This window comes from Chiloscyllium plagiosum, unplaced genomic scaffold (assembly GCF_037043375.1).
Source record: "Chiloscyllium plagiosum isolate Xiang-an unplaced genomic scaffold, Cpla_swu_hap1 HiC_scaffold_21, whole genome shotgun sequence".
In the NCBI taxonomy this organism is placed as follows: domain Eukaryota; kingdom Metazoa; phylum Chordata; class Chondrichthyes; order Orectolobiformes; family Hemiscylliidae; genus Chiloscyllium; species Chiloscyllium plagiosum.
In genome coordinates this window covers 53,920,484-53,947,981 of record NW_028270159.1, presented here as the reverse complement: position 1 = coordinate 53,947,981, position 27,498 = coordinate 53,920,484, and the positions used below count along the sequence as shown (strand labels likewise).

The window sequence follows — 27,498 nt, the reverse complement described above, 5'->3', positions numbered from 1 at the left end:
TGACTATATCCGTGATCTACCAGATAGCACTGACTTTATCCATGATCTACTAGATAGCACTGACTATATCCGTGATCTAGCAGATAGCACTGACTTTATCCGTGATCTACCAGATAGCAATGACATTATCCGTGATCTACCAGATAGCACTGACTTTATCCGTGATCCACCAGATAGCACTGACTTTATCCATGATCTACCAGATAGCACTGACTTTAACTGTGATCTACCAGATAGTACTGACTTTATCCGTGAATTACCAGATAGCACTGACTTTAACCGTGATCTACCAGATGGCACTGACTATATCTGTGATCTACCAGATAGCACTGACTTTATCCATGATCTCCTGGATAGCACTGACATTATCCGTGATCTACCACATAGCACTGACTATATCCGTGATCTACCAGTTAGCACTGACTTTATCCGTGATCTACCTGATAGCACTGACATTATCTGTGGTCTACCAGATAGCACTGACTTTATCCATGATCTACTAGATAGCACTGACTTTATCCGTGATCTACCAGATAGCACTGACTTTATCCATGATCTACTAGATAGCACTGACTTTATCCGTGATCTACCAGATGGCTCTGACATTATCCGTGATCTACCACATAGCACTGACTGTATCCGTGATCTACCAGATAGCACTGACTTTATCCGTGATCTACCAGATAGCACTGACATTATCTGTGATCTACCAGATATCACTGACTTTATCCATGATCTACTAGATAGCACTGACTATATCTGTGATCTACCAGATAGCACTGACTTTATCCATTATCTACTAGATAGCACTGACTATATCCGTGATCTAGCAGATAGCACTGACTTTATCCGTGATCTACCAGATAGCAATGACATTATCCGTGATCTACCAGATAGCACTGACTTTATCCGTGATCTACCAGATAGCACTGACTTTATCCGTGATCTACCACATAGTACTGACTTTATCAGTTATCTACCAGATAGCACTGAATATATCCGTGATCTACCAGATAGCACTGACTTTAACCGTGATCTAGCAGATAGCACTGACTTTATCCATAATCTACCAGATAGCACTGACATTATCTGTGATCTACCAGGTAGCACTGACTTTATCCGTGATCTACCAGACAGCACTGACTTTAATCGTGATCTATCAGATAGCACTGACTTTATCCGTGATCTACCAGATAGCAATGACATTATCCATGATCTACTAGATAGCACTGACATTATCCGTGACCTACCAGATAGCACTGACTTTATCCGTGATCTACCATGTAGCACTGACTTTATCCGTGATCTACCAGATAAACATCCAAGGGTTTTCAACTTAGCGAAAAGGCAGGGAGGTGGGCAGAGGGGGCGGGGTTGCCTTGTTAGTTAAGAACAAAATTAAATCTATGGTGCTGAATGACCTAGGGTTGGTGATGTGGAGTCTGTGTGGGTGGAATTGAGGAACCATAAAGGCAAAAAAACCATAGTGGGATTTATGTACAGACCTCCTAACAGTGGTCAGGACCAGGGGTGCAACATGTACCGGGAAATAGGGAAGGCATGTCAGAAAGGCAAGATCACGGTGATCATGGGAGACTTCAATGTGCAGGTGGACTGGGTAAATAATGTTGCCAGTGGATCCAAAGAAAGGGAATTTATGGAATGCTTACAGGATGGCTTTTTGTAACAGTTTGTCATGGAGCCCACAAGGGAGCAGGTAATTCTGGACCTAGTGCTATGTAATGAACCAGACTTTATAAAAGATCTTAAAGTAAGGGAACACTTAGGAAGTAGCGATCATAATATGGTAGAGTTCAGTCTGCAGTTTGAAAGAGAGAAGGCAAAATCGGATGTAATGGTGTTACAGTTAAATAAAGGTAACTATGAGAGCATGAGAGAGGAACTGACGAAAATAGACTGGAAGCAGAGCCTTGCAGGGAAGGCAGTAGAGCAAAAATGGCGGGAGTTTGTGGGTAAAATTGAGGACACTGTACAGAGGTCCATCCCCAAGAAGAGAAAGATTATCCGGGGAGAGCTTAGACAGCCATGGCTGACAAAGGAAGTCAGGAAATCTATCAAAGACAAAGAGAGAGCCTATAAAGTGGCCAAGAGCACTGGGAAATCAGAAGATTGGGAAGGCTACAAAAACAAACAGAGGATAACAAAGAGAGAAATAAGGAAGGAGACGATCAAATATGAAGGTAGGCTAGCCAGTAATATTAGAAATGATAGTAAAAGTTTCTTTCAATACATAAGAAACAAACGACAGGCAAGAGTAGACATTGGGCCACTTCAAACTGATGCTGGAAGTCTAGTGATGGGAGATAAGGAAATATCAGGAGAACTTAATAAGTACTTTGCGTCAGTCTTCACAGTGGAAGACATGAATAATATCCCAATAATTAACGGGAGTCAGGGGGCTGAGTTGAGTATGGTTGCCATTACAAAAGAGAAAGTGCTAGAAAAGCTAAAAGGTCTTAAAATTGATAAATCTCCTGGCCCTGATGGGTTACATCCTAGAGTTCTGAGGGAGGTGGCTGAGGAAATAGCGGAGGCGTTGGTTGAGATCTTTCAAAAGTCACTGGAGTCAGGGAAAGTCCCGGATGATTGGAAGATTGCTGTTGTAACCCCCTTGTTCAAGAAAGGATCAAGGCAAAAGATGGAAAATTATAGGCCAATTAGCCTAAACTCGGTTGTTGGTAAAATTCTAGAATCCATCATTAAGGATGAGGTTTCTAAATTCTTGAAAGAGCAGGGTCGGATTAGAACAAGTCAACATGGATTTAGTAAGGGGAGGTCGTGCCTGACAAACCTGTTGGAGTTCTTTGAAGAGGTGACAAGTAGGTTAGACCGGGGAAACCCAGTGGATGTGGTCTACCTAGACTTCCAAAAGGCCTTTGATAAGGTGCCACATGGGAGGCTGCTGAGCAAGGTGAGGGCCCATGGTGTTCGAGGTGAGTTACTGGTATGGATTGAGGATTGGCTGTCTGACAGGAGGCAGAGAGTTGGGATAAAAGGTTCTTTTTCAGAATGGCAGCCGGTGACAAGCGGTGTCCCGCAGGGTTCAGTGTTGGGGCCGCAGCTGTTCACATTATATATTAATGATCTGGATGAAGGGACTGGGGGCATTCTAGCGAAGTTTGCCGATGATACAAAGTTAGGTGGACAGGCAGGTAGTACTGAGGAAGTGGGGAGGCTGCAGAAGGATCTAGACAGTTTGGGAGAGTGGTCCAGGAAATGGCTGATGGAATTCAATGTGAGCAAATGCGAGGTCTTGCACTTTGGGAAAAAGAATAGAAGCATGGATTACTTTCTAAACGGTGAGAAAATTCGTAAAGCCAAAGTACAGAGGGATCTGGGAGTGCTAGTTGAGGATTCTCTAAAGGTAAACATGCAGGTTGCGTCCGTGATTAAGAAAGCGAATGCAATGTTGTCAACTATCTCAAGGGGATTGGAATATAAAAGCACTGTTGTGCTACTGAGACTTTATAAAGCTCTGGTTAGGCCCCATTTGGAGTACTGTGTCCAGTTTTGGTCCCCATACCTCAGGAAGGACATACTGGCACTGGAGCGTGTCCAGCGGAGATTCACACGGATGATCCCTGGAATGGTAGGTCTAACATACGAGGAACGGCTGAGGATCCTGGGATTGTATTCATTGGAGTTTAGAAGATTAAGGGGAGATCTAATAGAAACTTACAAGATAATACATGGCTTGGAAAGGGTGGACGCTAGGAAATTGTTTCCGTTAGGCGAGGAGACTAGGACCCGTGGATACAGCCTTAGAATTAGAGGGGGTAAATTCAGAACAGAAATGCGGAGACATTACTTCAGCCAGAGAGTGGTGGGCCTGAGGAATTCATTGCCACAGAGTGCAGTGGGGGCTGGGACGTTAAATGTCTTCAAGGCAGAAATTGATAAATTCTTGATGTCACAAGGAATTAGGGGCTACGGGGAGAATGCGGGTAAGTGGAGTTGAAATGCCCATCAGCCATGATTGAATGGCGGAGTGGACTCAATGGGCCGAATGGCCTGACTTCCGCTCCTATGTCTTATGGTCTTGTGGTCTTATAGCACTGACTTTATCCGTGATCTACCAGACAGCACTGACTTTATCCGTGATCTACCAGACAGCACTGACTTTATCCGTGATCTTTTTAATGTCCATAGTAGTCCTCATTAAAAAAATCTTGAAATTAATAAAGTTAAGCATGTGTATTGTATTTTTGGGTTTTGGTCAGTTGTCATGTCATTTCCTGTGTGGGACAATGAGAGTCGGTGAAAACAAATGAAATATAAACACCAACCGAGAGAGACGTACGTATTCATTCTCTCATTGGTGATTATGACCTTTTCTGTTCTAACCAGGTCTGAGGATTGCAGAAAGGACATTGCAATCATATTCATTTCCTAGTAATGAGGGTGATTTTTAAATGGGTATGGTTGAAGGAATAAACTCCAATGGAATAACTTGGTGGTCTGGATCTTAATCATTTCCACTAAGTTAATATGTTGTGGACAGCAGTAGTGTTCCCTTTCATTTCTTTTCTCTTTTGCACAGGACCCTGAAGTCCGTGTTCCACAATGACATCTGGAGCCAGTGGTGTTTCCAGTGGGGACATAGCTTTAAGTTGAGGGATGATAGATATCGGACAGATGTTAGAGGTAGTTTCTTTACTCAGAGAGGAGGAGGGATGTGGAACGCACTACCTGCAACAGTAATAGACTCGCCAATTTTAAGGGTGTTTAAATGGTCATTGGATAGGCACATGGAGGAGAATGGAACAGTGTGGGTTAGGTGGGCTTCAGATTGTTTCCACAGGTCGGTGCAACATCGAGGGCCGATGTTCTATGTTAACACTACGATCCACATTGGCATGGCCATCAGATACAATGTCAGTCAGTATAATTGTGGTCTCTCTGTAGCCAGACGTATATCTGTAAGGGTTTGAGAGCCAGTAAGAACCAAGGGGTTCCATCCCTATTGTGCAGAAATGTCTCTAGTGCCTGTTTAGTTTTTTTCTGGCGGAGATCTCTCTCTGAAGGAAAACAACCTCTATCCCAAGGTCACTCACACCGATGGCTACATTAAAGGAGTTATTGAAGGAGTGAGCGTATCTATTGGGTTGTTAAAACAGCAGTTATGGTATTTCTCAAGCCACACTAGCTTTGCTATGTTCTGCCGTAGGTCTGTCAGATTCATGGTCTCCAGTTTTATTGTGGAAATGGGGGACTGTGCTGCTGCTTCTACCTTTGTGGCCTTGGACAGTACCTGTCCTTCACCTGCTATATATCCCAGGGAGGTCAGGGAGGTCAGGGAGGTCAGGGAAGTCAGGGAAGTCAGTGAGGTCAGAGAGGTCAGTGAGGTCAGGGAAGTCAGGGAGGTCAGGGAAGTCAGTGAGGTCAGAGAGGTCAGTGAGGTCAGGGAAGTCAGGGAGGTCAGGGAAGTCAGTGAGGTCAGAGAGGTCAGGGAAGTCAGTGAGGTCAGGGAAGTCAGGGAGGTCAGGGAAGTCAGTGAGGTCAGAGAGGTCAGGGAAGTCAGTGAGGTCAGGGAGGTCAGTGAGGTCAGGGAAGTCAGTGAGGTCAGTGAGGTCAGTGAGGTCAGGGAAGTCAGTGAGGTCAGGGAGGTCAGGGAAGTCAGTGAGGTCAGTGAGGTCAGGGAAGTCAGTGAGGTCAGGGAGGTCAGTGAGGTCAGGGAAGTCAGTGAGGTCAGGAAGGTCAGTGAGGTCGGGGAAGTCAGTGAGGTCAGGGAGGTCAGGGAAGTTAGGGAGGTTAGTGAGGTCAGGGAGGTCAGTGAGGTCAGGGAAGTCAGTGAGGTCAGGGCGGTCAGTGAGGTCAGGGAGGTCAGTGAGGTTGGGGAAGTCAGTGAGGTCAGGGAGGTCAGGGAGGTTAGGGAGGTCAGGGAAGTTACGGAGGTCAGGGAGGTCAGTGAGGTCAGGGAGGTCAGTGAGGTCAGGGAAGTCAGGGAGGTCAGGGAGGTCAGTGAGGTCAGGGAGGTCAGGGAAGTTAGGGAGGTCAGGGAGGTCTCTGTGAACTCACTGCTTATGAGATTAGCCACCAGGGCGGGGCACAGTATTTCCTGCAAGAGGGCTTCCGGTTTCTCCTGATGTGGAGGTGCCGGTGTTGGACTGGGGTGGACAAAGTTAAAAATCACACAACACCAGGTTATAGATCCAACAGGTTTAATTAGAAGCACACTAGCTTTCAGAGCGACGCTCCTTCATCTTGTGGTCTTTCATCCACCTGATGGAGCGTCGCTCCGAAAGCTAGTGCTTGCAGTTTCTCCAAGTGTGTTTCCCACGTGTCTCTGTTCACCAGGAGGATGGCTACCTACACGACACAATGAGACATGCCCAGCACCATCTGGTTCATCAGCCTTTGGAAAGGGGCTGGAGTATTTCAGAGTCCGAGTGGTATGACCAGATAGTGGTCGTCCAGGTTTGTTGCAGTGGGACACTTGTCCCTTTGCAGTGGCACTGTTTCCTTCTCACAGCGACAAGGCACAGCCTTTACTCTTCCACTGACCTGGAGATAATTCACTTTCCCAAGCTCCTCACTCACTCACACCAGCCCTAATGCAGTCTGTGTTGAATGGTTCCCTGTGTGTTGTTGAATGAGCTAACGCATGGTCTCCTGGCTGAAAGATTCACGTCCTGGAACATTTGTCTCCCGATGCCAACGACACCCCAGTGTTACAGCTTGTTCTGATGCCACTGCCCCTCTCTTGCCCACACCAGTCCATCAGATCACTCGTTGTTCCTGGGTCAACTGGTGTGTGGTTCAGGTGATAACCCTGAGAGATTGCTCGCTTTGAGGTGCTGATTTTTAATCTCATGCTGTGCCTCTGCCCTCACACCCCCCTGTCCCAGTGTGGACACTGGCAGCCATAGGTCATCCCCCTTCACTTCCGTGTTCCAGTCCAGCCATTTCGCAGACACCCCGGGGCCTGGGAAAGAGACACCCTCCCTGATTTCGGGAGGGGATGGGGATCTAACACTCTCTCACTCCTCGGGGTTTGCTGCTCCTGATCCCCCACCAACCCCCAAACCTGCTCAGCCTCGCGCTCCACGTAGAGCACACAATCGCTCCTTAATCTCAAAACTCAGCACTACGTCCTTAAACTAGAAAATTACAATTATTTTTAAAATGAAGTTGAACTCTGGCCTTCCTCAATGCAGCTTTAATGTTGAAGATAACAGTTTACCAGGAGGCAGTGAGGGCTGCAGAGGCTGGGGATGGGTCAGGGGTGAGGGGGTGGCACTGGGGAGTTACAGCAGGTCAGGCAGCATCTGAGGACCGTGTTGACCAAAGGCAAATGTAATTTTGCAAATATAAATCCCCACTCCCCCCCCCCTCAAACCTCCATGTGTATGTGGGGGAGTGTGTGTGTGTGTGTGTGTAGTGGGGTCACCTGTAGTGTGACATGAACCCAAGGTCCCATACACTCACACTCAAGAGGTTGTGGGAAGGCAGTAGTGATACCTCCGGGGCAGCAGAGGGCGCAGTGTGTTAGGAGTGTGTGCTCAGTGATACCTCCGGAGCAGCAGAGGGCGCTGTGTGTTGGGGGCGTGTGCTCAGAGATACCTCCGGAGCGGCAGAGGGCGCTGTGTGTAGGGGGTGTGTGCTCAGAGATACCTCCGGAGCGGCAGAGGGCGCTGTTCGTTGGGGGGGGGGAGTGTGATCAGTGATACCTCCGGAGCGGCAGAGGGCGCTGTGTGTTAGGGGGTGTGTGCTCAGAGATACCTCCGGAGCGGCAGAGGGCGCTGTGTGTTGGGGGGGTGTGCTCAGAGATACCTCCGGGGCAGCAGAGGGCGCTGTGTGTTGGGGGGGGTGTGCTCAGTGATACCTCCGGAGCGGCAGAGGGCGCTGTGCGTTGGGAGTGTGTGCTCAGTAATACCTCCGGAGCGGCAGAGGGCGCTGTGTGTAGGGGGATGTGCTCAGTGATACCTCCGGGGCAGCAGAGGGCGCTGTGTGTTGGGGGGGGTGCTCAGTGATACCTCCGGAGCGGCAGAGGGCGCTGTGTGTAGGGGGTGTGTGCTCAGAGATACCTCCGGAGCGGCAGAGGGCGCTGTGCGTTGGGGGTGGGGGGAGTGTGTGCTCAGTGATATCTCCGGAGCGGCAGAGGGAGCTGTGTGTTGGGGGGGGTGTGCTCAGTGATACCTCCGGAGCGGCAGAGGGAGCTGTGTGTTGGGGGGGGTGTGCTCAGTGATACCTCCGGAGCGGCAGAGGGCGCTGTGTGTAGGGGGTGTGTGCTCAGAGATACCTCCGGAGCGGCAGAGGGCGCTGTGTGTTGGGAGTGTGTGCTCAGTGATACCTCCGGGGCAGCAGAGGGCGCTGTGTGTTGGGGGTGTGCTCAGTGATACCTCCGGGGCAGCAGAGGGCGCTGTGAGTTGGGGTGGGGTGTGCTCAGTGATACCTCCGGAGCGGCAGAGGGAGCTGTGTGTTGGGGGGGTGTGCTCAGTGATACCTCCGGAGCGGCAGAGGGCGCTGTGTGTAGGGGGTGTGTGCTCAGAGATACCTCCGGAGCGGCCGAGGGCGCTGTGCGTTGGGAGTGTGTGCTCAGTGATACCTCCGGAGCGGCAGAGGGCGCTGTGTGTTGGGGGTGTGTGCTCAGTGATACCTCCGGGGCAGCAGAGGGCGCTGTGTGTTGGGGGTGTGCTCAGTGATACCTCCGGAGCGGCAGAGGGAGCTGTGTGTTGTGGGGGGATGTGCTCAGTAATACCTCCGGAGCGGCAGAGGGCGCTGTGTGTAGGGGGTGTGTGCTCAGAGATACCTCCGGAGCGGCAGAGGGCGCTGTGTGTTGGGGGGGGGGAGTGTGATCAGTGATACCTCCGGAGCGGCAGAGGGCGCTGTGTGTAGGGGGTGTGTGCTCAGAGATACCTCCGGAGCGGCAGAGGGCGCTGTGTGTTGGGGGGGGGGAGTGTGCTCAGAGATACCTCCGGGGCAGCAGAGGGCGCTGTGTGTAGGGGGGGTGTGCTCAGAGATACCTCCGGAGCGGCAGAGGGCGCTGTGCGTTGGGAGTGTGTGCTCAGTAATACCTCCGGAGCGGCAGAGGGCGCTGTGTGTTGGGGGGTGTGTGCTCAGTGATACCTCCGGAGCGGCAGAGGGCGCTGTGCGTTGGGAGTGTGTGCTCAGTAATACCTCCGGAGCGGCAGAGGGCGCTGTGTGTTGGGGGGGTGTGCTCAGTGATACCTCCGGAGCGGCAGAGGGCGCTGTGTGTTGGGAGTGTGTGCTCAGTGATACCTCCGGAGCGGCAGAGGGCGCTGTGTGTTGGGGGGGGTGTGCTCAGTGATACCTCCGGAGCGGCAGAGGGCGCTGTGCGTTGGGAGTGTGTGCTCAGTGATACCTCCGGAGCGGCAGAGGGCGCTGTGTGTTGGGGGGGGTGTGCTCAGTGATACCTCCGGAGCGGCAGAGGGCGCTGTGCGTTGGGAGTGTGTGCTCAGTGATACCTCCGGAGCGGCAGAGGGCGCTGTGCGTTGGGAGTGTGTGCTCAGAGATACCTCCGGAGAGGCAGAGGGCGCTGTGCGTTGGGAGTGTGTGCTCAGTGATACCTCCGGAGCGGCAGAGGGCGCTGTGTGTAGGGGGATGTGCTCAGTGATACCTCCGGAGCGGCAGAGGGCGCTGTGTGTAGGGGGATGTGCTCAGTGATACCTCCGGAGCGGCAGAGGGCGCTGTATGGAGATGCTTGGCCAATGAGCAAGGACGGTGTGTCAGGCAGACCAATGATCGTCCGGCGGGAGGCCCGTGTGGCGGGGTCAGGGGTGAGGGGGCGGTTCGTGCCGGGGCTGAGGTGACTGGGGGGGGGGATGGCCGGCGGTTCCCGCTCCGCCCTGCTCAGGCTGCACGGTGTGTTCGCCGTTTACAAACCGCCCGGAATTCACTGGAAACGGACTCGAGACACCGTGGAAAGCAAACTACTGAATGGTGAGGGACCCCCTAACACTGACCCTTAACCCCAGCCCGTGACCCCTAACACTGACCCTTAACCCCAGCCCGTGACCCCTAACACTGACCCTTAACCCCAGCCCGTGACCCCTAACACTGACCCTTAACCCCAGCCCGTGACCCCTAACACTGACCCTTAACCCCAGCCCGTGACCCCTAACACTGACCCTTAACCCCAGCCCGTGACCCCTAACACTGACCCTCACCCCCAGCCCGTGACCCCTAACACTAACCCTCAACCCCAGCCCGTGACCCCTAACACTGACCCTTAACCCCAGCCCGTGACCCCTAACACTGACCCTTAACCCCAGCCCGTGACCCCTAACACTGACCCTCACCCCCAGCCCGTGACCCCTAACACTGACCCTTAACCCCAGCCCGTGACCCCTAACACTGACCCTCAACCCCAGCCCGTGACCCCTAACACTGACCCTTAACCCCAGCCCGTGACCCCTAACACTGACCCTCAACCCCAGCCCGTGACCCCTAACACTGACCCTTAACCCCAGCCCGTGACCCCTAACACTGACCCTTAACCCCAGCCCGTGACCCCTAACACTGACCCTCACCCCCAGCCCGTGACCCCTAACACTGACCCTTAACCCCAGCCCGTGACCCCTAACACTGACCCTCAACCCCAGCCCGTGACCCCTAACACTGACCCTTAACCCCAGCCCGTGACCCCTAACACTAACCCTCAACCCCAGCCCGTGACCCCTAACACTGACCCTTAACCCCAGCCCGTGACCCCTAACACTGACCCTTAACCCCAGCCCGTGACCCCTAACACTGACCCTCACCCCCAGCCCGTGACCCCTAACACTGACCCTTAACCCCAGCCCGTGACCCCTAACACTGACCCTCAACCCCAGCCCGTGACCCCTAACACTGACCCTTAACCCCAGCCCGTGACCCCTAACACTGACCCTTAACCCCAGCCCGTGACCCCTAACACTGACCCTCAACCCCAGCCCGTGACCCCTAACACTGACCCTCAACCCCAGCCCGTGACCCCTAACACTGACCCTCAACCCCAGCCCGTGACCCCTAACACTGACCCTTAACCCCAGCCCGTGACCCCTAACACTGACCCTCACCCCCAGCCCGTGACCCCTAACACTGACCCTCACCCCAGCCCGTGACCCCTAACACTGACCCTTAACCCCAGCCCGTGACCCCTAACACTGACCCTCACCCCCAGCCCGTGACCCCTAACACTGACCCTTAACCCCAGCCCGTGACCCCTAACACTGACCCTTAACCCCAGCCCATGACCCCTAACACTGACCCTTAACCCCAGCCTGTGACCCCTAACCCCTTCTCCCCCAGACAATCTTTTTGGTTTGTTGTGTTGTGTGCGTTTGTCATATCTGCTTGGAACAGTGATAGGGATCTCCTTAACCATGTATCTTCTCATCCTGGGACAGAACTCAACACCTTGGAGCAGCCAGTTATTCAGCAGCAAATCCGGTTTGTGCCAAGTTTAATCAACAATGAGAATGGAAATGAAACCCAACTGACTGTAACCCAAGTCCCAGTACTGGCCAGTCACCCACGAGGTAAGGGAGATGGGATAAGGGCACTGAATACAGAGTGCAGTGAACTGTGCTGTAAACTCTGGGCTTGCAATCAATGGGAGGGGGATTGAGTGCATTCAGCGTTCATGGTTGCGAGTGTGGTGCTGGAAAAGCACAGCAGGTCAGGCAGCATCCGAGGAGCAGGAAAATCAACGTTTCGGGCATAAGCCCTTCATCACGCTTATGCCTAGAATGTCGATTCTCCTGTTCCTCAGATGCTGCCTGACCTGCTGCGCTTTCCCAGCACCACACTTGCAACTCTGATCTCCAGCATCCACAGTCCTCACTGTCTCCCTGCATGCATACAGGCATTAAAACTGTGTGGGTGCAAAAATACAGTCCTTAATTCTGGTCTAGAGTACATCCTTAGAATTGCAGAGATTCATGCTGGAAATTAGAATATTGCTGTATGTAATTTTAAAAACTTATTTTGGGTATGTGGGCATTGCTGGCTGACCAACATTTATTCCCCATCGCTAACTGTCCTTGTGAAGGTGGCGGTGAGCTGCCTTCTTGAACCGTTAACCATCCATGTGCTATAAGAGGACACATTGTCCTTAGAGAGGGAATTCCAGGATTCACTCCCAGCTTGGAGCTGCCCTGCGATTCCTTTAATCATTAATAACTTGTTAATACTAGTCGACCTTAATAAAGCTCATTATTGTTGAAAATGTTTTGCCAATAATAATAAACTCTTCTGTTACTAAGCCTTACTAATCAAGAGAAACCCTACTAATACTTGACAAAACATGATACCTTTCTGTATTTTTTTGATTGTGAACTGAAAGGGGATTATTGAAGGATTGCTGAACTTTTTTTTTAAAGAGACAATAAAACTGCAGATGCTGGAATCCAAAGTAGACCGACAGGAGGCTGGAGGAACACAGCAAGCCAGGCAGCATCAGGAGGTGGAGACGTCAATGTTTCAGATGTAGGTTACACCCGAAAGGTTGATGTCTCCACCTCCTGATGCTGCCTGCCTTGCTGTGTTCCCACAGCCTCCTGCCTGTCCCTCCTGATGCTGCCTGGTTTGCCGTGTTCGCCCAGCCTCCTGCCTGTCCCTCCTGATGCTGCCTGCCTTGCTGTGTTCGCCCAGCCTCCTGCCTGTCCCTCCTGATGCTGCCAGCCTTGCTGTGTTCCCCCATCCTCCTGCCTGTCCCTCCTGATGCTGCCTGCCTTGCTGTGTTCCCTCAGCCTCCTGCCTGTCCCTCCTGATGCTGCCTGGTTTGCCGTGTTCGCCCAGCCTCCTGCCTGTCCCTCCTGATGCTGCCTGCCTTGCTGTGTTCGCCCAGCCTCCTGCCTGTCCCTCCTGATGCTGCCAGCCTTGCTGTGTTCCCCCATCCTCCTGCCTATCCCTCCTGATGCTGCCTGCCTTGCTGTGTTCCCTCAGCCTCCTGCCTGTCCCTCCTGATGCTGCCTGCCTTGCTGTGTTCCCACAGCCTCCTGCCTCTCCCTCCTGATGCTGCCTGCCTTGCTGTGTTCCCTCAGCCTCCTGCCTCTCCCTCATGATGCTGCCTGCCTTGCTGTGTTCCTCCAGCCTGTCCCTCCTGATGCTGCCTGTCTTGCTGTGTTCCCTCAGCCCCCTGCCTGACCCTCCTGATGCTGCCTGCCTTGCTGTGTTCCCCCAGCCTCCTGCCTCTCCCTCCTGATGCTGCCTGTCTTGCTGTGTTCCCTCAGCCTCCTGCCTGTCCCTCCTGATGCTGCCTGCCTTGCTGTGTTCCCCCAGCCTCCTGCCTCTCCCTCCTGATGCTGCCTGTCTTGCTGTGTTCCCTCAGCCTCCTGCCTGTCCCTCCTGATGCTGCCTGCCTTGCTGTGTTCCCTCAGCCTCCTGCCTGTCCCTCCTGATGCTGCCTGCCTTGCTGTATTCCCCCAGCCCCCTGCCTGTCCCTCCTGATGCTGCCTGCCTTGCTGTGTTCCCCCAGCCTCCTGCCTGTCCCTCCTGATGCTGCCTGCCTTGCTGTGTTCCCCCAGCCTCCTGCCTGTCCCTCCTGATGCTGACTGCCTTGCTGTGTTCCCTCAGCCTCCTGCCTGTCCCTCCTGATGCTGCCTGCCTTGCTGTGTTCCTCCAGCCTCCTGCCTGTCCCTCCTGATGCTGCCTGCCTTGCTGTGTTCCCTCAGCCTCCTGCCTTCCCTCCTGATGCTGCCTGTCTTGCTGTGTTCCCCCAGCCTCCTGCCTCTCCCTCCTGATGCTGCCTGTCTTGCTGTGTTCCCTCAGCCTCCTGCCTGTCCCTCCTGATGCTGCCTGCCTTGCTGTGTTCCCCCAGCCTCCTGCCTCTCCCTCCTGATGCTGCCTGTCTTGCTGTGTTCCCTCAGCCTCCTGCCTGTCCCTCCTGATGCTGCCTGCCTTGCTGTGTCCCCCAGCCCCCTGCCTGTCCCTCCTGATGCTGCCTGCCTTGCTGTGTTCCCTCAGCCTCCTGCCTGTCCCTTCTGATGCTGCCTGTCTTGCTGTGTTCCCTCAGCCTCCTGCCTGTCCCTCCTGATGCTGCCTGCCTTGCTGTGTCCCCCAGCCTCCTGCCTGTCCCTCCTGATGCTGTCTGCCTTGCTGTGTTCCCTCAGCCTCCTGCCTCTCCCTCCTGATGCTGCCTGCCTTGCTGTGTTCCCCCAAACTCCTGCCTGTCCCTCCTGATGCTGCCTGCCTTGCTGTGTTCCCCCAGCCTCCTGCCTGTCCCTCCTGATGCTGCCTGCCTTGCTGTGTTCCCCCAGTCTCCTGCCTGTCCCTCCTGATGCTGCCTGCCTTGCTGTGTTCCCCCAGTCTCCTGCCTGTCCCTCCTGTCGCTGCCTGCCTTGCTGTGTTCCCCCAAACTCCTGCCTGTCCCTCCTGATGCTGCCTGCCTTGCTGTGTTCTCCCAACCTCCTGCCTCTCCCTCCTGATGCTGCCTGCCTTGCTGTGTTCCCTCAGCCTCCTGCCTGTCCCTCCTGATGCTGCCTGCCTTGCTGTGTTCCCCAGCCTCCTGCCTCTCCCTCCTGATGCTGCCTGCCTTGCTGTGTTCTCCCAGCCTCCTGCCTGTCCCTCCTGATGCTGCCTGCCTTGCTGTGTTCCTCCAGCCTCCTGCCTGTCCCTCCTGATGCTGCCTGCCTTGCTGTGTTCCCCCAGCCTCCTGCCTGTCCCTCCTGATGCTGCCTGCCTTGCTGTGTTCCCCCAGCCTCCTGCCTGTCCCTCCTGACGCTGCCTGCCTTGCTGTGTTTCTCCAGCCTCCTGCCAGTCCCTCCTGATGCTGCCTGCCTTGCTGTGTTCCCCAGCCTCCTGCCTCTCCCTCCTGATGCTGCCTGCCTTGCTGTGTTCCCCCAGCCTCCTGCCTGTCCCTCCTGATGCTGCCTGCCTTGCTGTGTTCCTCCAGCCTCCTGCCTGTCCCTCCTGATGCTGCCTGCCTTGCTGTGTTTCTCCAGCCTCCTGCCTGTCCCTCCTGATGCTGCCTGCCTTGCTGTGTTCCTCCAGCCTCCTGCTGTCTACTTCTTTTTCAAAGCAAGTAACTTGATCCTCATTATGTGGAGGTGCCAACATTGGACTGGGCTGGACAACGTTAGAAATCACACAACACCAGGTTATAGTCCAACAGGTTTATTTGGTAGTACTTGCTTTCGGAGTGCTGCTTCTCATCAGGTAACTCATGGGACAGGATCATAAGACACAGAATTTAAAGCAAAAGATCATAATGTCATACAATTAAAACAGTATACTGAATACTCACCCGTCAATCCATCAGATACTTCCCTGTGAAGTTAAAGTTTGATGTTCTGGCAATGTAGTTGGTCCTCAGGGATCCACCTTCCTGTCCTGCTCCTCCAATGTACAACTCCTTCTGTTTCTCCCCACACCCCTTATCTTCAGGTCTGCCTGGTGCTGCTCCTGCCGTGCCCTCCTGTACTCTCCATTGAACCAGGGTTGATGCCCTGGCTTGATGGTAATGGTTGAATGGGGGATATGCTGGGCCATGAGGTTACAGATTGTGCTGGAGTACAGTTCTGCTGCTGTTGATGGCCCACAGTGCCTCATGGATGCCCAGTCCGGAGTTGCTAGATCAGTTTGAAGTCAGAATGTAGCACAGTGATAGTGCCATACAACGCAGTGGAGCTTATTCTCAATGTGACGGTGGGCCTTGGTCTCCACAAGGACTGTGCAGTGGTCACTCTTACCGATACTGTCATGGACAGGTGTATCTGCAGCTGGCAACTTGGTAAGGATGAGGTCGAGTATGTTTCTCTCTCTTGTTGGTTCCATCATCACCTGACCCAGTCTAGCAGCTAGGACCCGATCACGTGGAGCAGTAGTGCTGCTGCCAAGCCACTCTTGGTGGTGGGCAATGAAATGCCTCACCCAGAGTATGTCTGCGCTGTTTCCAATCTCGGTATTCTCTCCAATCTGATTTATCAGGACATAGGCATCAGCAGGAGATTTCCTTACCCATGTCATTGGCGTACTATGGTTGGCAGCACTGCAGCTGGCACTCACTCACTGAGTTGTTCTATTCCAGTGACAGGTCCGAGATTTGTTGGTCTGAAGGTGGGGGCTGGTCACCGCCTGGACTGGCAATCCTCTGGTGTGCTGGGTAAGTGTGTGTTGTGACACTGAATCTTATTTTCTGATCTGTTTTATTTGAAAGGGTTTGCTAAACTGACAGACCTGAGGTGATCAAATTGACAGCATCCGGGGGGCAGCCCGGTTGGGATTGTAAGCTACTGCCCTCACACAGCGCCCGCTGAACTGGGTGTAACAGGGGCAGCCTCCAGAATGATGCAGCCTTATAGGATCAGGCCAATCACTAACAGACGGTCTGCTGTTTTATCCCAACAGTGCTGGGTGTTGGAAATGGAAACAAGCAGCTAAACAGTCTCCACCACTGCCACCTGACCAAGGTAATGCTACTCAGATTCTGGGACCAGATTTCCCTGCAGTCTGGAACCTGTCCTTCTCAGTAAATAATTAATTCACAGGGTTCTACATCACCCACAAGAGCTACTCCCTAACTTTACCCTGAATCAGCAATCAGTCCCACTGGGCCATGGGTTCAAACCACATTCCATAAACTCATCAACCAGACTGACAACCCAGAATAGTGCTGAGGGAGTGCCGCACTGTCGGAGGGTCAGTGCTGAGGGAGTGGGCACTGTCGGAGGGTCAGTGCTGAGGGAGTGGGCACTGTCGGAGGGTCAGTGCTGAGGGAGTGGGCACTGTCGGATGGTCAGTGCTGAGGGAGTGGGCACTGTCGGATGGTCAGTGCTGAGGGAGTGGGCACTGTCGGATGGTCAGTGCTGAGGGAGTGGGCACTGTCGGATGGTCAGTGCTGAGGGAGTGGGCACTGTCGGATGGTCAGTGCTGAGGGAGTGGGCACTGTCGGAGGGTCATTGCTGAGGGAGTGGGCACTGTCGGAGGGTCATTGCTGAGGGAGTGGGCACTGTCGGAGGGTCATTGCTGAGGGAGTGGGCACTGTCGGATGGTCAGTGCTGAGGGAGTGGGCACTGTCGGAGGGTCATTGCTGAGGGAGTGGGCACTGTCGGAGGGTCAGTGCTGAGGGAGTGGGCACTGTCGGAGGGTCAGTGCTGAGGGAGTGGGCACTGTCGGAGGGTCATTGCTGAGGGAGTGGGCACTGTCGGAGGGTCATTGCTGAGGGAGTGGGCACTGTCGGAGGGTCAGTGCTGAGGGAGTGGGCACTGTCGGAGGGTCAGTGCTGAGGGAGTGGGCACTGTCGGAGGGTCAGTGCTGCACTGTCGGAGGGTCAGTGCTGAGGGAGTGCTGCACTGTCAGAGGGTCAGTGCTGAGGGAGTGCTGCACTGTCAGAGGGTCAGTGCTGAGGGAGTGCTGCACTGTCGGAGGGTCAGTGCTGAGGGAGCGTCGCACTGTCGGAGGGTCAGTGCTGAGGGAGCGCCGCACTGTCGGAGGGTCAGTGCTGAGGGAGCGTCGCACTGTCGGAGGGTCAGTGCTGAGGGAGCGTCGCACTGTCGGAGGGTCAGTGCTGAGGGAGTGTCGCACTGTCGGAGGGTCAGTGCTGAGGGAGTGTCACACTGTCGGAGGGTCAGTGCTGAGGGAGTGTCGCACTGTCGGAGGGTCAGTGCTGAGGGAGTGTCGCACTGTCGGAGGGTCAGTGCTGAGGGAGTGTCGCACTGTCGGAGGGTCAGTGCTGAGGGAGTGTCGCACTGTCGGAGGGTCAGTACTGAGGGAGTGCCGCACTGTCGGACGGTCAGCACTGAGGGACTGGGCACTGTCAGAGGGTCAGTGCTGAGGGAGTGGGCACTGTCGGAGGGTCAGTGCTGAGGGAGTGCCGCACTGTCGGAGGGTCAGCGCTGAGGGAGCGCCGCACCGTTGGACGGTCAGCGCTGAGGGACTGGGCACTGTCAGAGGGTCAGTGCTGAGGGAGTGGGCACTGTCGGAGGGTCAGTGCTGAGGGACTGGGCACTGTCGGAGGGTCAGTGCTGAGGGAGTGGGCACTGTTGGAGGGTCAGTGCTGAGGGAGTGGGCACTGTCGGAGGGTCAGTGCTGAGGGCGTGCCGCACTGTCGGGCGGGGTCAGTGCTGAGGGAGAGCCGCACTGTCGGGGGTTCAGTGGAGGTTGGCTAATGTGGTGCCACTGTTTAAGAAGTGTGGTAAGGACAAGCCAGGGAACTATAGACCAGCGAGCTTGACCTCGGTGGTGGGCAAGCTGTTGGACGGAATCCTGTTGGACAGGATGTACATGTATTTGGAAAGGCAAGGACTGATTAGGGATAGTCAACATGGCTTTGTGCATGGGAAATCATGTCTCACAAACTTGATTGAGTTTTTTGAAGAAGTAACAAAGAAGATTGATGAGGGCAGAGCAGTAGATGTGATCTATATGGACTTCAGTAAGGCGTTCGACAAGGTTCCCCATGGGAGACTGGTTAGCAAGGTTAAATCTCATGGTATACAGGGAGAACTAGCCATTTGGATACAGAACTGGCTCAAAGGTCGAAGACAGAGGGTGGGTGATGGAGGGTTGTTTTTCAGACTGGAGGCCTGTGACTAGTGGAGTGCCACAAGGATCGGTGCTGGGCCCTCTACTTTTTGTCATTTATATAAATGATTTGGATGTGAGCATAAGACGTACAGTTAGTAAGTTTGTAGATGACACCAAAATTGGAGGTGTAGTGGACAGCGAAGAGGGTTACCTCAGATTGCAACAGGATCTGGACCAGATGGGCCAATGGGCTGAGAAGTGGCAGATGGAGTTTAATTCAGATAAATGCGAGGTGCTGCATTTTGGGAAAGCAAATCTTAGCAGGACCTATATACTTTATGGTAAGGTCCTAGAGAGTGTTGCTAAACAAAGAGACCTTGGAGTGCAGGTTCATAGCTCCTTGAAAGTGGAGTCTCAGGTAGATAGGATAGTGAAGAAGGCGTTTGGTATGCTTTCCTTTATTGGTCAGAGTATTGAGTACAGGAGTTGGGAGGTCATGTTGTGGCTGTACAGGACATTGGTTAGGCCAGTGTTGGAGTATTGCGTGCAATTCTGGTCTCCTTCCTATCGGAAAGATGATGTGAAACTTGAAACGGTTCAGAAAAGATTTACAAGGATTGGAGGATTTGAGCTATAGGGAGAGGCCGAACAGGCTGGGGCTGTTTTCCCTGGAGCGTCGGAGGCTGAGGGGTGACATTATAGAGGTTTATAAAATCATAAGGGGCATGGATAGGGTAAATAGACAGTCTTTTCCCTGGGGTGGGGGAGTCCAGAACTAGAGAGTGTAGGTCTAAGGTGAGAGGGGAAAATTTTAAGTTATTTAAGGAGCAACTTTTTCACGCAGAGGGTGGTACGTGAATGGAATGAGCTGCCAGAGGATGTGGTGGAGGCTGGTACAGTTACAGCATTTAAGAAGCACTTGGATGGGTATATGAATAGGAAAGGTTTGGAGGGATATGGACCAGGTGCTGGCAAATGGGACTGGATTAATTTTGGATATCTGGTCGGCATGGATGAGTTGGACTGAAGGATCTGTTTCTGTGCTGTACATCTCCCTGACTTTATACGGACAAATGCAGTGTCAATAATGGGAGTCAGCACAGGGTTAGGGACAAATTATATTTGATAAACTCGCTTGCGGTTTTTGAAAAGGTATCAGAGAGAGTTGCTGAGAGTGAGCATCCACAACACTCTGGTGAAAGAACTCAAAAGATTTGCCACCCTTTGAGTAAAGTTCTTTGACCTCACCTCAGTCTGAAAGAATTGGCCCCTTCTCCTAAGATTGTTCCCCTGTTCTAGATTCCCCAGCCCAGGGGGAAACAGCCCCTTTGTTCCTGTCTCTGGATCCCCTCCCAGTTTTCGAAACCCCAATAAGGATGGTCCAACCTGCTCACTCTTTCCTTCTAAGGTCACCCCTACATCTCAGAAATCAGCCAAGGCTACCGTTTCAAAACTGTATCCGACACGTTTCTCCCTCCTTGACAAAACTGTACCCACTACTCTAAATGAGGTCTCACCAATCCCTGTACAACTCTGGGAAGACTTCTCTAGTTTTGTGTTCAATTCCCCTTGCACCAGAGTCCGCTTTTCATCCAACATTACAGCACGGTTCGGCCCTCGATGTTGGGCCGACCTGTGGAACCAACCTGAAGCCCATCTAACCTACACTATTCCATTCTCATCCGTATGTTTATCCAATGCCCATTTAAATGCCGTTAATGTTGGCGAGTCTACCACTGTTGCAGACAGGGAATTCCACGCCTTAGCTATTCTGAGTAAAGAAACTACCTCTGACATCTGTCCTACATCTATCACCCCGCAATTTAAAGCTGTATTCCCTCGTGCTCGCCATCACCATCTGAGGAAAAAGGCTCTCACTGTCCACCCTGTCTAACCTTCTGATTATCTTGTATGTCTCTCTTAAGTCATCTCTTAACCTTCTAACGAAAACAGCCTCAAGCCCTCAGTCTTTCCTCATAAAAACTTTCCTCATACCAGGCAACATCCTGATAAATCTCTGCACCTTTTCCAATGTTTCCACGTTCTTCCTATAATGCAGCGACCAGAACTGTACACAATATTCCAAGTGCGGCCGCACCGGAGTCTTGTACAGCTGCAGCATGACCTTGTGGCTCCAAAACTCAATCCCTCTACCAATAAAAGCTAACACAATGTATGTCGTCTTAACAACTCTATCAACCTGGGTGGCAACTTTCAGGGATCTATGCACATGGACATCGAGGTCTCTCTGCTCATCTACATTACCAAGAATCTTACCATTAGCCCAGTACTCTATATTCCTGTTACTCCTTCCAAAGTGAATCACCTCACACTTTTCTGCATTAAATTCCACTTGCCATCTCTCAGCCCAGCTCTGTAGTTTATTTATTTCCCTCTGTAACCTACAATATCCTTCCGCACTATCCACAATTTCACCGATGTTAGTGTCATCCACAAATTTACTAACCCATCCTTCTACACCCTCGTCCAGGTCATTTATGAAAATGACAAACAGCAGTGGCCCCAAGAAGATCCTTGCGGTACTCCACTAGTAACTGAACTCCAGGATGAACATTTCCCATCAACTGCCACCCTTTGTCTTCTTTCATCTTGCCAACTTCTGATCCAAACCACTAAATCACCCTCAATCCCATGCCTTTATATTTTGTGCAATAACTTACCGTGGAGAAACTTATCAAATGCCTTACTGAAATCGATATGCACCACATCGACCACTTTACCCTCATCCACCTGTTTGGTCATCATCTCAAAGAACTCAATAAGGTTTGAGGGGCATGCCCTACTCTTCACAAAACCGTGTTGACTGTCCCTATTCAACTTATTCCTTTCTAGATGATTAAAGATCCTCACTCCTCAAATCCTTTCCAACACTTAACCCACAACCGAAGTAAGGCTCACTGCTTTATAACTATCTACTCCCCTTCTTGAACAAGGGGACAGCATTTGCTCTCCTCCAGTCTTCTGGCACTATTCCTGTAGACAACGACGACATAAAGATCAAAGCTATGTGCTTTTGTAATTACTTGTCGTATTTGCATTCTAATATTTTGTCACCCCTTCTCTAATTTTGTGTGTTTGTTATTTACTTTTTGCTAAATGAGCCCCCATTGGAGTTTGAGCCCTTTGCCCAGTGACACACGTTATAGGGCTGGTTTGATTTTTCAGGAATACATTGTGAAAGGCAGCTTTGGAACAGCAACTGAGGACTTCTCAAACACAGGCAGAGTGATTGAGAGAACAACTTATGGTAAGAACTAGCACTGTGTGCCAACTCAGCAGGAGAGAGTCGGTGGGCCTGAGTTTCCTGAATCAACCATGTGTTTAGAAGCAGCCAGGAGATGCATGAATACTGGGCTCACTTCTCTCGCATTCACGAACGACTCTAAGCTACAGATCATCCCAGTAGCCTGTTTACAACTCGTTAGTCCCATACCCCCATGTCCCTTGATCATCTTCCCCTCCCGAATCCTGCCGATTGTCCTGTTTATACCAGTCAGTCTCAATCTTGATTCCTCTGTCCCTTAACGTTCACTTTGCCTTTTCATCTGTTCTCATTTTGGAACTGTTCTGTGGCTGTGCCACTGTTCTGGATTTTGAATGATTTAATTTGGGATGGTGTGTCTGATCGAGGTCACGTTTACTTCCTGTGGCACGTCAGATGAGAAACAGTCACCAGGCAGTAATCCGGCTGCCATGGGCTGAGCTCCCTGCAGCCTGTCCCAGGCTCATGGTGGACACTGGAACTCCTTCTCAATCCTGCCTGGCTCCTTATTCCTCGGGAGACAGAGCTCCTAGCATTGCGGTATTCCTGGGATAGCGTGTGCAGCTGATGTTACTCTGTGGGAGCCTCTGCTTTTGTCTGAACTGAATGGATGATGTTGTGTTGCAGATCACATCACACAGGACAGGCTGGAGCGTATCATCGCCGTGGTCCAGGGCAGCCACCAGCGAGCACTGCTAACGTATGTACGAGAGCTCGGGATGTAGTGAGGGAGAGTTGTGTGATCAGCCCCTCACTGGGCTTTCACCGAGAAGCCCAAGTGATCATCTATCCCACCCACAGTGAAGGAAATCCTCCTAACCAGAATCATTGAAACAGAATGGCTTATTGGGCTGGTGCTAGCTCAATGAAAGCGATCAATAGCCCAGTTCCCCAGCTCACTCCTTGTAGCTTGTCAAATTCCTCCTCCTGACAGTGCATTCCAGCTCACTGCATCAAAGGATTGTCACCTTCGACCTGTTCTCCCTGGTGACTGCTTACCTCGGTGTGAGTGGAAGCACTTTCTGATTTACCCTGTCAAAGTCCTCTATCAGCGAGCGATGAGAACGTCCCTTCTGCTAGAAGCACAGCAGTGTCCGCATCTCGCCATTTCACTGAAGCTGTGCTCGTATTTTCCCTGAATCTGGGGCTGAGATAGGCCCTGTTCTATGTCAGGGCCATTGTACAGACTTATTATTTATCTGTCCCCTCCCCACCCAGCCCAGGTTATCCAGGGTCGCGCACCCTTCCCCACAGTCTGGCTGATATAGCACTGGATGTAAAGCTGTGGGCCATGGATAAGTGTGAATATTTTATTCGTATGTGGGATGTAGGTGTTGCTACCCATCCCGAGTTGCTGCTGAAGGAAGTGTGGGTGGGCTGCCTTGTGAATTGCTGCAGTCTTTGGGGATGTAGGTAGACCCCCACTCAGCAGCATCAACACCCAACCCAACCCAACGTGCTGACCCCCATGTTAACCTTGGCAGGGTATGCAAGTGTAGGAGGTAGTAGACACTGTGGTTGGTTCCTGGTGAGGCTGATAGAGGGTATGGGTGCCAGTGTGGAAGTATACTGAGCTGGCTGGATTAACCATGTTCTATAATCTCAGTAACACTGTTCTTTGTTCCAGGTATTCAGATGTTGATTTGAAAAGCCAGGAGGCCTATGAGCTTGCGTCCCGGGGGCTGTTACGGCCCATGAATAAATCCCCTCCAATCATTACCGCTATTCGGTGTGTACACTTCTCCCCTCCAAGCTTCACGCTAGGTATGTACGTCTGTACCTTCTGAAACACACCATAGAGTGAGGGGGGGTTCCTGACGTCCTCTGTGCTCCTCACTCCCTGATTATGGATCGAGTCCATTCTTCAGCAGTGAGCTGTCAGCACAAGCTTCATCTCCAAGAGTTTCAGAGCCCATTCCCCAACACTGCACAGGCAGGTCCACACCCTCTGCTGGCAACCCTACCTGCCCTTCTCCTGACACACTCCCCCATCTTGTCCCAGACTGTCTGATCGTGTCAGCACATACTCAGCCTGACCTTGCTGCTTCCACCATATAAACAGCGACATTGTTTTATTACAACACATCTTGACCCCCTCCTGTTGTCTCCAGTTTATTTCCTGTTGGCATATGTCTGTATGTATATGTGTGAGCGCACACAGTGGCTGCTGTTCTGACCCCAGGACCACTCTCACTCATTTCTCTTTGTCACCTCCTGTTCACCCTTGCCTTTCATCATGGCTACTCCTATTTGCATTTGAGCACTTGTCTTCCCAAATCTCTACCTCCCCCTGTGTCTCCTGCACATGTCAGAGCTTCAGGACAGTGAAACAGTTCCAGATAGTCAGTGTGAAGTCAACAACTTATTACTGGAGGAGGGGGAAAACAAGGAGGGCAAGAATCAATCCTCCTCAATACGCTGCTGCCCCACAGTGACATAATCCAAAATTACATCAGCTTGCAGTGGTACCCTGACGATATCCAACTCCTGTTGATGAACATTCTCCTTTCTCCTCAGAGATCCAGTGTCTCCATGAGACCCAGCAGTACCTGCGGAAGCTTGTCCATGAGATCGGTTTGGAGCTGAGGTCATCAGCAGTGTGTACCCACGTTCGCCGCACGCGGGATGGGATTTTCACAGTGGACAATACGTTAATCAGGACGCAGTGGGACCTGCCGAGTATACTGGCTGCTGTCCAGGCCAGCCGACTGAAAGTGAAAGGCAAGCTGCGAGAGAACAGCTGGAGGCTCTCGGCCTCCTCTGAGGAAGGCACGTGCACAGGGGTCAAAGCCAGGGGCCTAGAGAAAGGAACTCACTGTCTGGGACCCACAGCAGTGAGGGACTGAACTGGGGAACGTTGACACAGAGCTCCCTCTGAGATTGCAGCATGCACAGTGTTCATTTTGGGAACTGCAGGAACCATATTCCAGGACAGTGTTTTGAAACACTTGGTTTTTTTTTCCCATAATGTAATCCTGTGAATACTAATGTTGAAGGAATAAAGAGAGAGGCCCTGACAACATGCAGGAAACCCTGCAGATGGCAGTCAGGAGCCAATACTGGGAGCAGCAGAAAAATCAGAATCCCTGAAGTGTGGAAACAGGCCATTTGGCCCAACAAGTCTACACCCAGACCCTATAACTCTACATTTACCCCTGACTAATGCATCTAACCTACACATGCCCAATTCACCGAACCTGCACATCTTGGACTGTGGGAGGAAACCCATGCAGTCATCCAAAGCTGGAATCGAACTTGGGTCCTTGACGCTCTGAGGCAGCAGTGCTAACCACTGAGCCACCACAATGTTATTGTTTGGGAACCAGCAGTGAGCTATACCCATGTAACTGGGCTGGCAGCAGTCTTTAAGATAGCAATGGGGATATTTTGTTTTCACCACCTTCACCCCTTTAGCTCAGGTGGATGGGGATGTGGAATTAGGAACACAAATCAATGTCAATCTTAGGATGGCAGCGTAGGCTTGAGGCCTACCCTTGTATTTATTAATTATCCTTATTCTAAGTCCAAAACAAGCCCAAGACTGGGACCGGGTCACCGCACCGTCATGAGTCTACACTGTTTCTGGAAGGTGTTAGACCTGAATACATGGGCTGGGATGGAAGGGGTCAGTCCCCACCTCATGGTCAGTCAGCTCTGCTCAATGACTTCTCCTTCGATGATGTCTGGAGTTTAGGGTATCATAAGGCTGTCTCCACACAATTAAATTCACTCCTGTGTTCCTAACACGTCAATGTTATGATTGAACAGTGGGACAGGGTAATATCCCAATCTCTTCTCTGAGTGATTCGAGACTCTGTTCCCATCGATTCTCATAGTGGAAGTTCATCATACACTGAGCTGTCCTGCTGCACCGTACAGCCCACGGGATTAAGTCTGTTACTAAAACCTGGATATTCCTGTAAGGGAGACAAGAATGTTTAAGTTTGCAGCAGTTAAATGAGTGAGGGAGCGTCTGCCCATTCTCCCAGTCCTACAGGGACTGAGGCTTTACACCATTAGATTAGATTCCCTACAGTGTGGAAACAGGCCCTTCGGCCCAACAAGTCCACACCGACCCACCGAAGCGTAACCCACACAGACCCATTCCCCTACATTTACCCCTTCACCTAACACTACGGGCAATTTAGCATGGCCAATTCACCTGACCTGCACATCTTTGGACTGTGGGAGGAAACCGGAGCACCCAGAGGAAACCCACGCAGACACGGGGAGGATGTGCAAACTCCACACAGACAGTCGCCTGAGGCGGGAATTGAACCCGGGTCTCTGGCGCTGTGAGGCAGCAGTGCTAACCACTGTACCACCGTGCCGCCCACAATGTTGTTACGGGGGCAAACAGACTCTGGTCTGGCCTCCCATAGGCAGTGTCACTGCCCCTCAGGCAGAGGGTTTTAGCCAGGATAGTGATTTTACATTGTATGAATAATCCAGCAGAGATTGAGAGCTCAGATGCAGAATTTAAATCTGGAAATGAAAAGCTGATGGTTCAGTAGCATCCTTTTGAGGAGCTTTCCCTAATCTGGTATGTACATACTCCAGTCACAAGTCAATGTGTTTGACTTGAACAGCTAATGGAAGTCGCTTAATGTAATGATCACCAGCACAAAGTATCCAGGTGCTCTCGAGTTCAGAGTTAGGAACTGAACTGCTCTGTAACTACAAAGCCAAAGGTGAAAGGGCTTCTTAAGGTAAAACCATGTGATACCTCAGCAGGATGTGACCAGGATGATATCAATGACCAGACCTACCCTGCCGAGACACAGGATGGCTCAAACTCAGTCTGAACTCAAAACAGTTTCTCACAAAGTAACAATACTCACCTGGCAGACAGGTGGAGAGGACCAAACATAGCTCCCAGAATACACATAGGCAGACCAGTCTGCATTGCCTCAAACCACTTGACTGCAACCTCACCTGATAAATACAGTGAGACACAGGATCAGTAGAGGAAAGAATAGCAACGGGTCACACAGTAGGCGTACAGCCCAGCACCTCATCCAGAAGCCGCTAGGGTGTCTATTTTACACTCTAGTGCTTGATGGTACATCAGAATAAAGTCCATCTTTCCCGCTTGGTGGCTAGCCCAGCCCAGCCCAACCCAACGCTCCCTGAACAGGTAGAGAAGGTGAAATGCTTCTGACGCTGCATCCCTGCTGATGCAGTCTGATATTCATTTCCAGATCAACGCTGGCAGGGTGATCACAATCTACAGGCTGAACCTTAGGTCTCTTTTATATCTTTCCCCTCTCACCCTAAACCTATGCCCTCTAGTTCTGGACTCCCCGACCCCAGGGAAAAGACTTGGTCTATTTATCCTATCTATGCACCTCATGATTTTATAAACCTTTATAAGGTCACCCCTCAGCCTCCAACACTCGAGGGAAAACAGCCCCAGCCTGTTCAACCTCCTGTTAGTCTCCTAATACTGCCCCTCTCGGTCTGATCTGTTTGGATCCTGCTTCTATTTTCCTGTTGGCGTATGGTTATCGGAGACATTTCCTGGGTGCCGTTTGCAACGTATTTTGCTCTCATTGCTGCCGGTCGACCTCCCCTTCGTGTCTGCGAGGTGGGAGCTTGTTTCCTCCACTATCAGTTTGTTGGTGACTTTCGCTGCACATCATTTGTTTAGCACAAGCATAATAATTCTCAGTATGTATGGTCCTGCAAACCTGAAATTAAATTACACCTTTGAGGTAATTCATTAGTCCTTTAATCATATATCATTGAATTACTTTCTGCAATCGGTTGGCTTTGGTTGTTCA

At 51.8% G+C, this 27,498-nt stretch overlaps 2 protein-coding genes across 4 annotated transcripts in view; one reads left to right on the top strand and one right to left on the bottom strand.

Annotated features, from left to right (window-relative positions):
- Positions 1-9,789: 9,789 nt before the first annotated feature.
- Positions 9,790-27,433, top strand: trub2 (TruB pseudouridine (psi) synthase family member 2). Of its 2 annotated transcripts, XM_043719814.2 has the most exons (8): positions 9,790-9,924; positions 11,373-11,504; positions 15,995-16,069; positions 16,315-16,376; positions 21,619-21,700; positions 22,343-22,415; positions 23,343-23,479; positions 24,233-27,433. In XM_043719814.2, exons 1-8 carry the CDS (start codon positions 9,807-9,809, stop codon positions 24,559-24,561), a joined length of 1,008 nt encoding a protein of 335 aa, XP_043575749.2. In that variant the 5' UTR covers positions 9,790-9,806; the 3' UTR covers positions 24,562-27,433. The 2 variants fall into 2 exon arrangements, with proteins under 2 accessions (XP_043575749.2, XP_043575750.2); XM_043719815.2 differs by lacking the exon at positions 15,995-16,069.
- Positions 25,176-27,498, bottom strand: part of coq4 (coenzyme Q4 homolog (S. cerevisiae)) — an 18,486-nt gene continuing 16,163 nt past the window's right edge. For both annotated transcript variants that reach the window (XM_043719813.2, XM_043719812.2), the window contains 2 exons: positions 26,557-26,650; positions 25,176-25,632 (listed from right to left, as the gene is read on the bottom strand). In XM_043719813.2, coding sequence (XP_043575748.2) covers positions 25,470-25,632; positions 26,557-26,650 — 257 coding nt within the window. In that variant the 3' untranslated portion in view covers positions 25,176-25,469. The remainder of the gene's footprint in view (positions 25,633-26,556; positions 26,651-27,498) is intronic.

Coding starts and splice junctions, on each gene's coding strand:
- trub2 (XM_043719814.2), top strand. CDS start 9,807: ATGGCCGGCGGTTCCCGCTCCGCCCTGCTCAGGCTGCACGGTGTGTTC. Junction 11,505..15,994: donor ACTGGCCAGTCACCCACGAG/GTAAGGGAGATG, acceptor GTTCTATTCCAG/TGACAGGTCCGAGATTTGTT. Junction 16,070..16,314: donor GCAATCCTCTGGTGTGCTGG/GTAAGTGTGTGT, acceptor TTATCCCAACAG/TGCTGGGTGTTGGAAATGGA.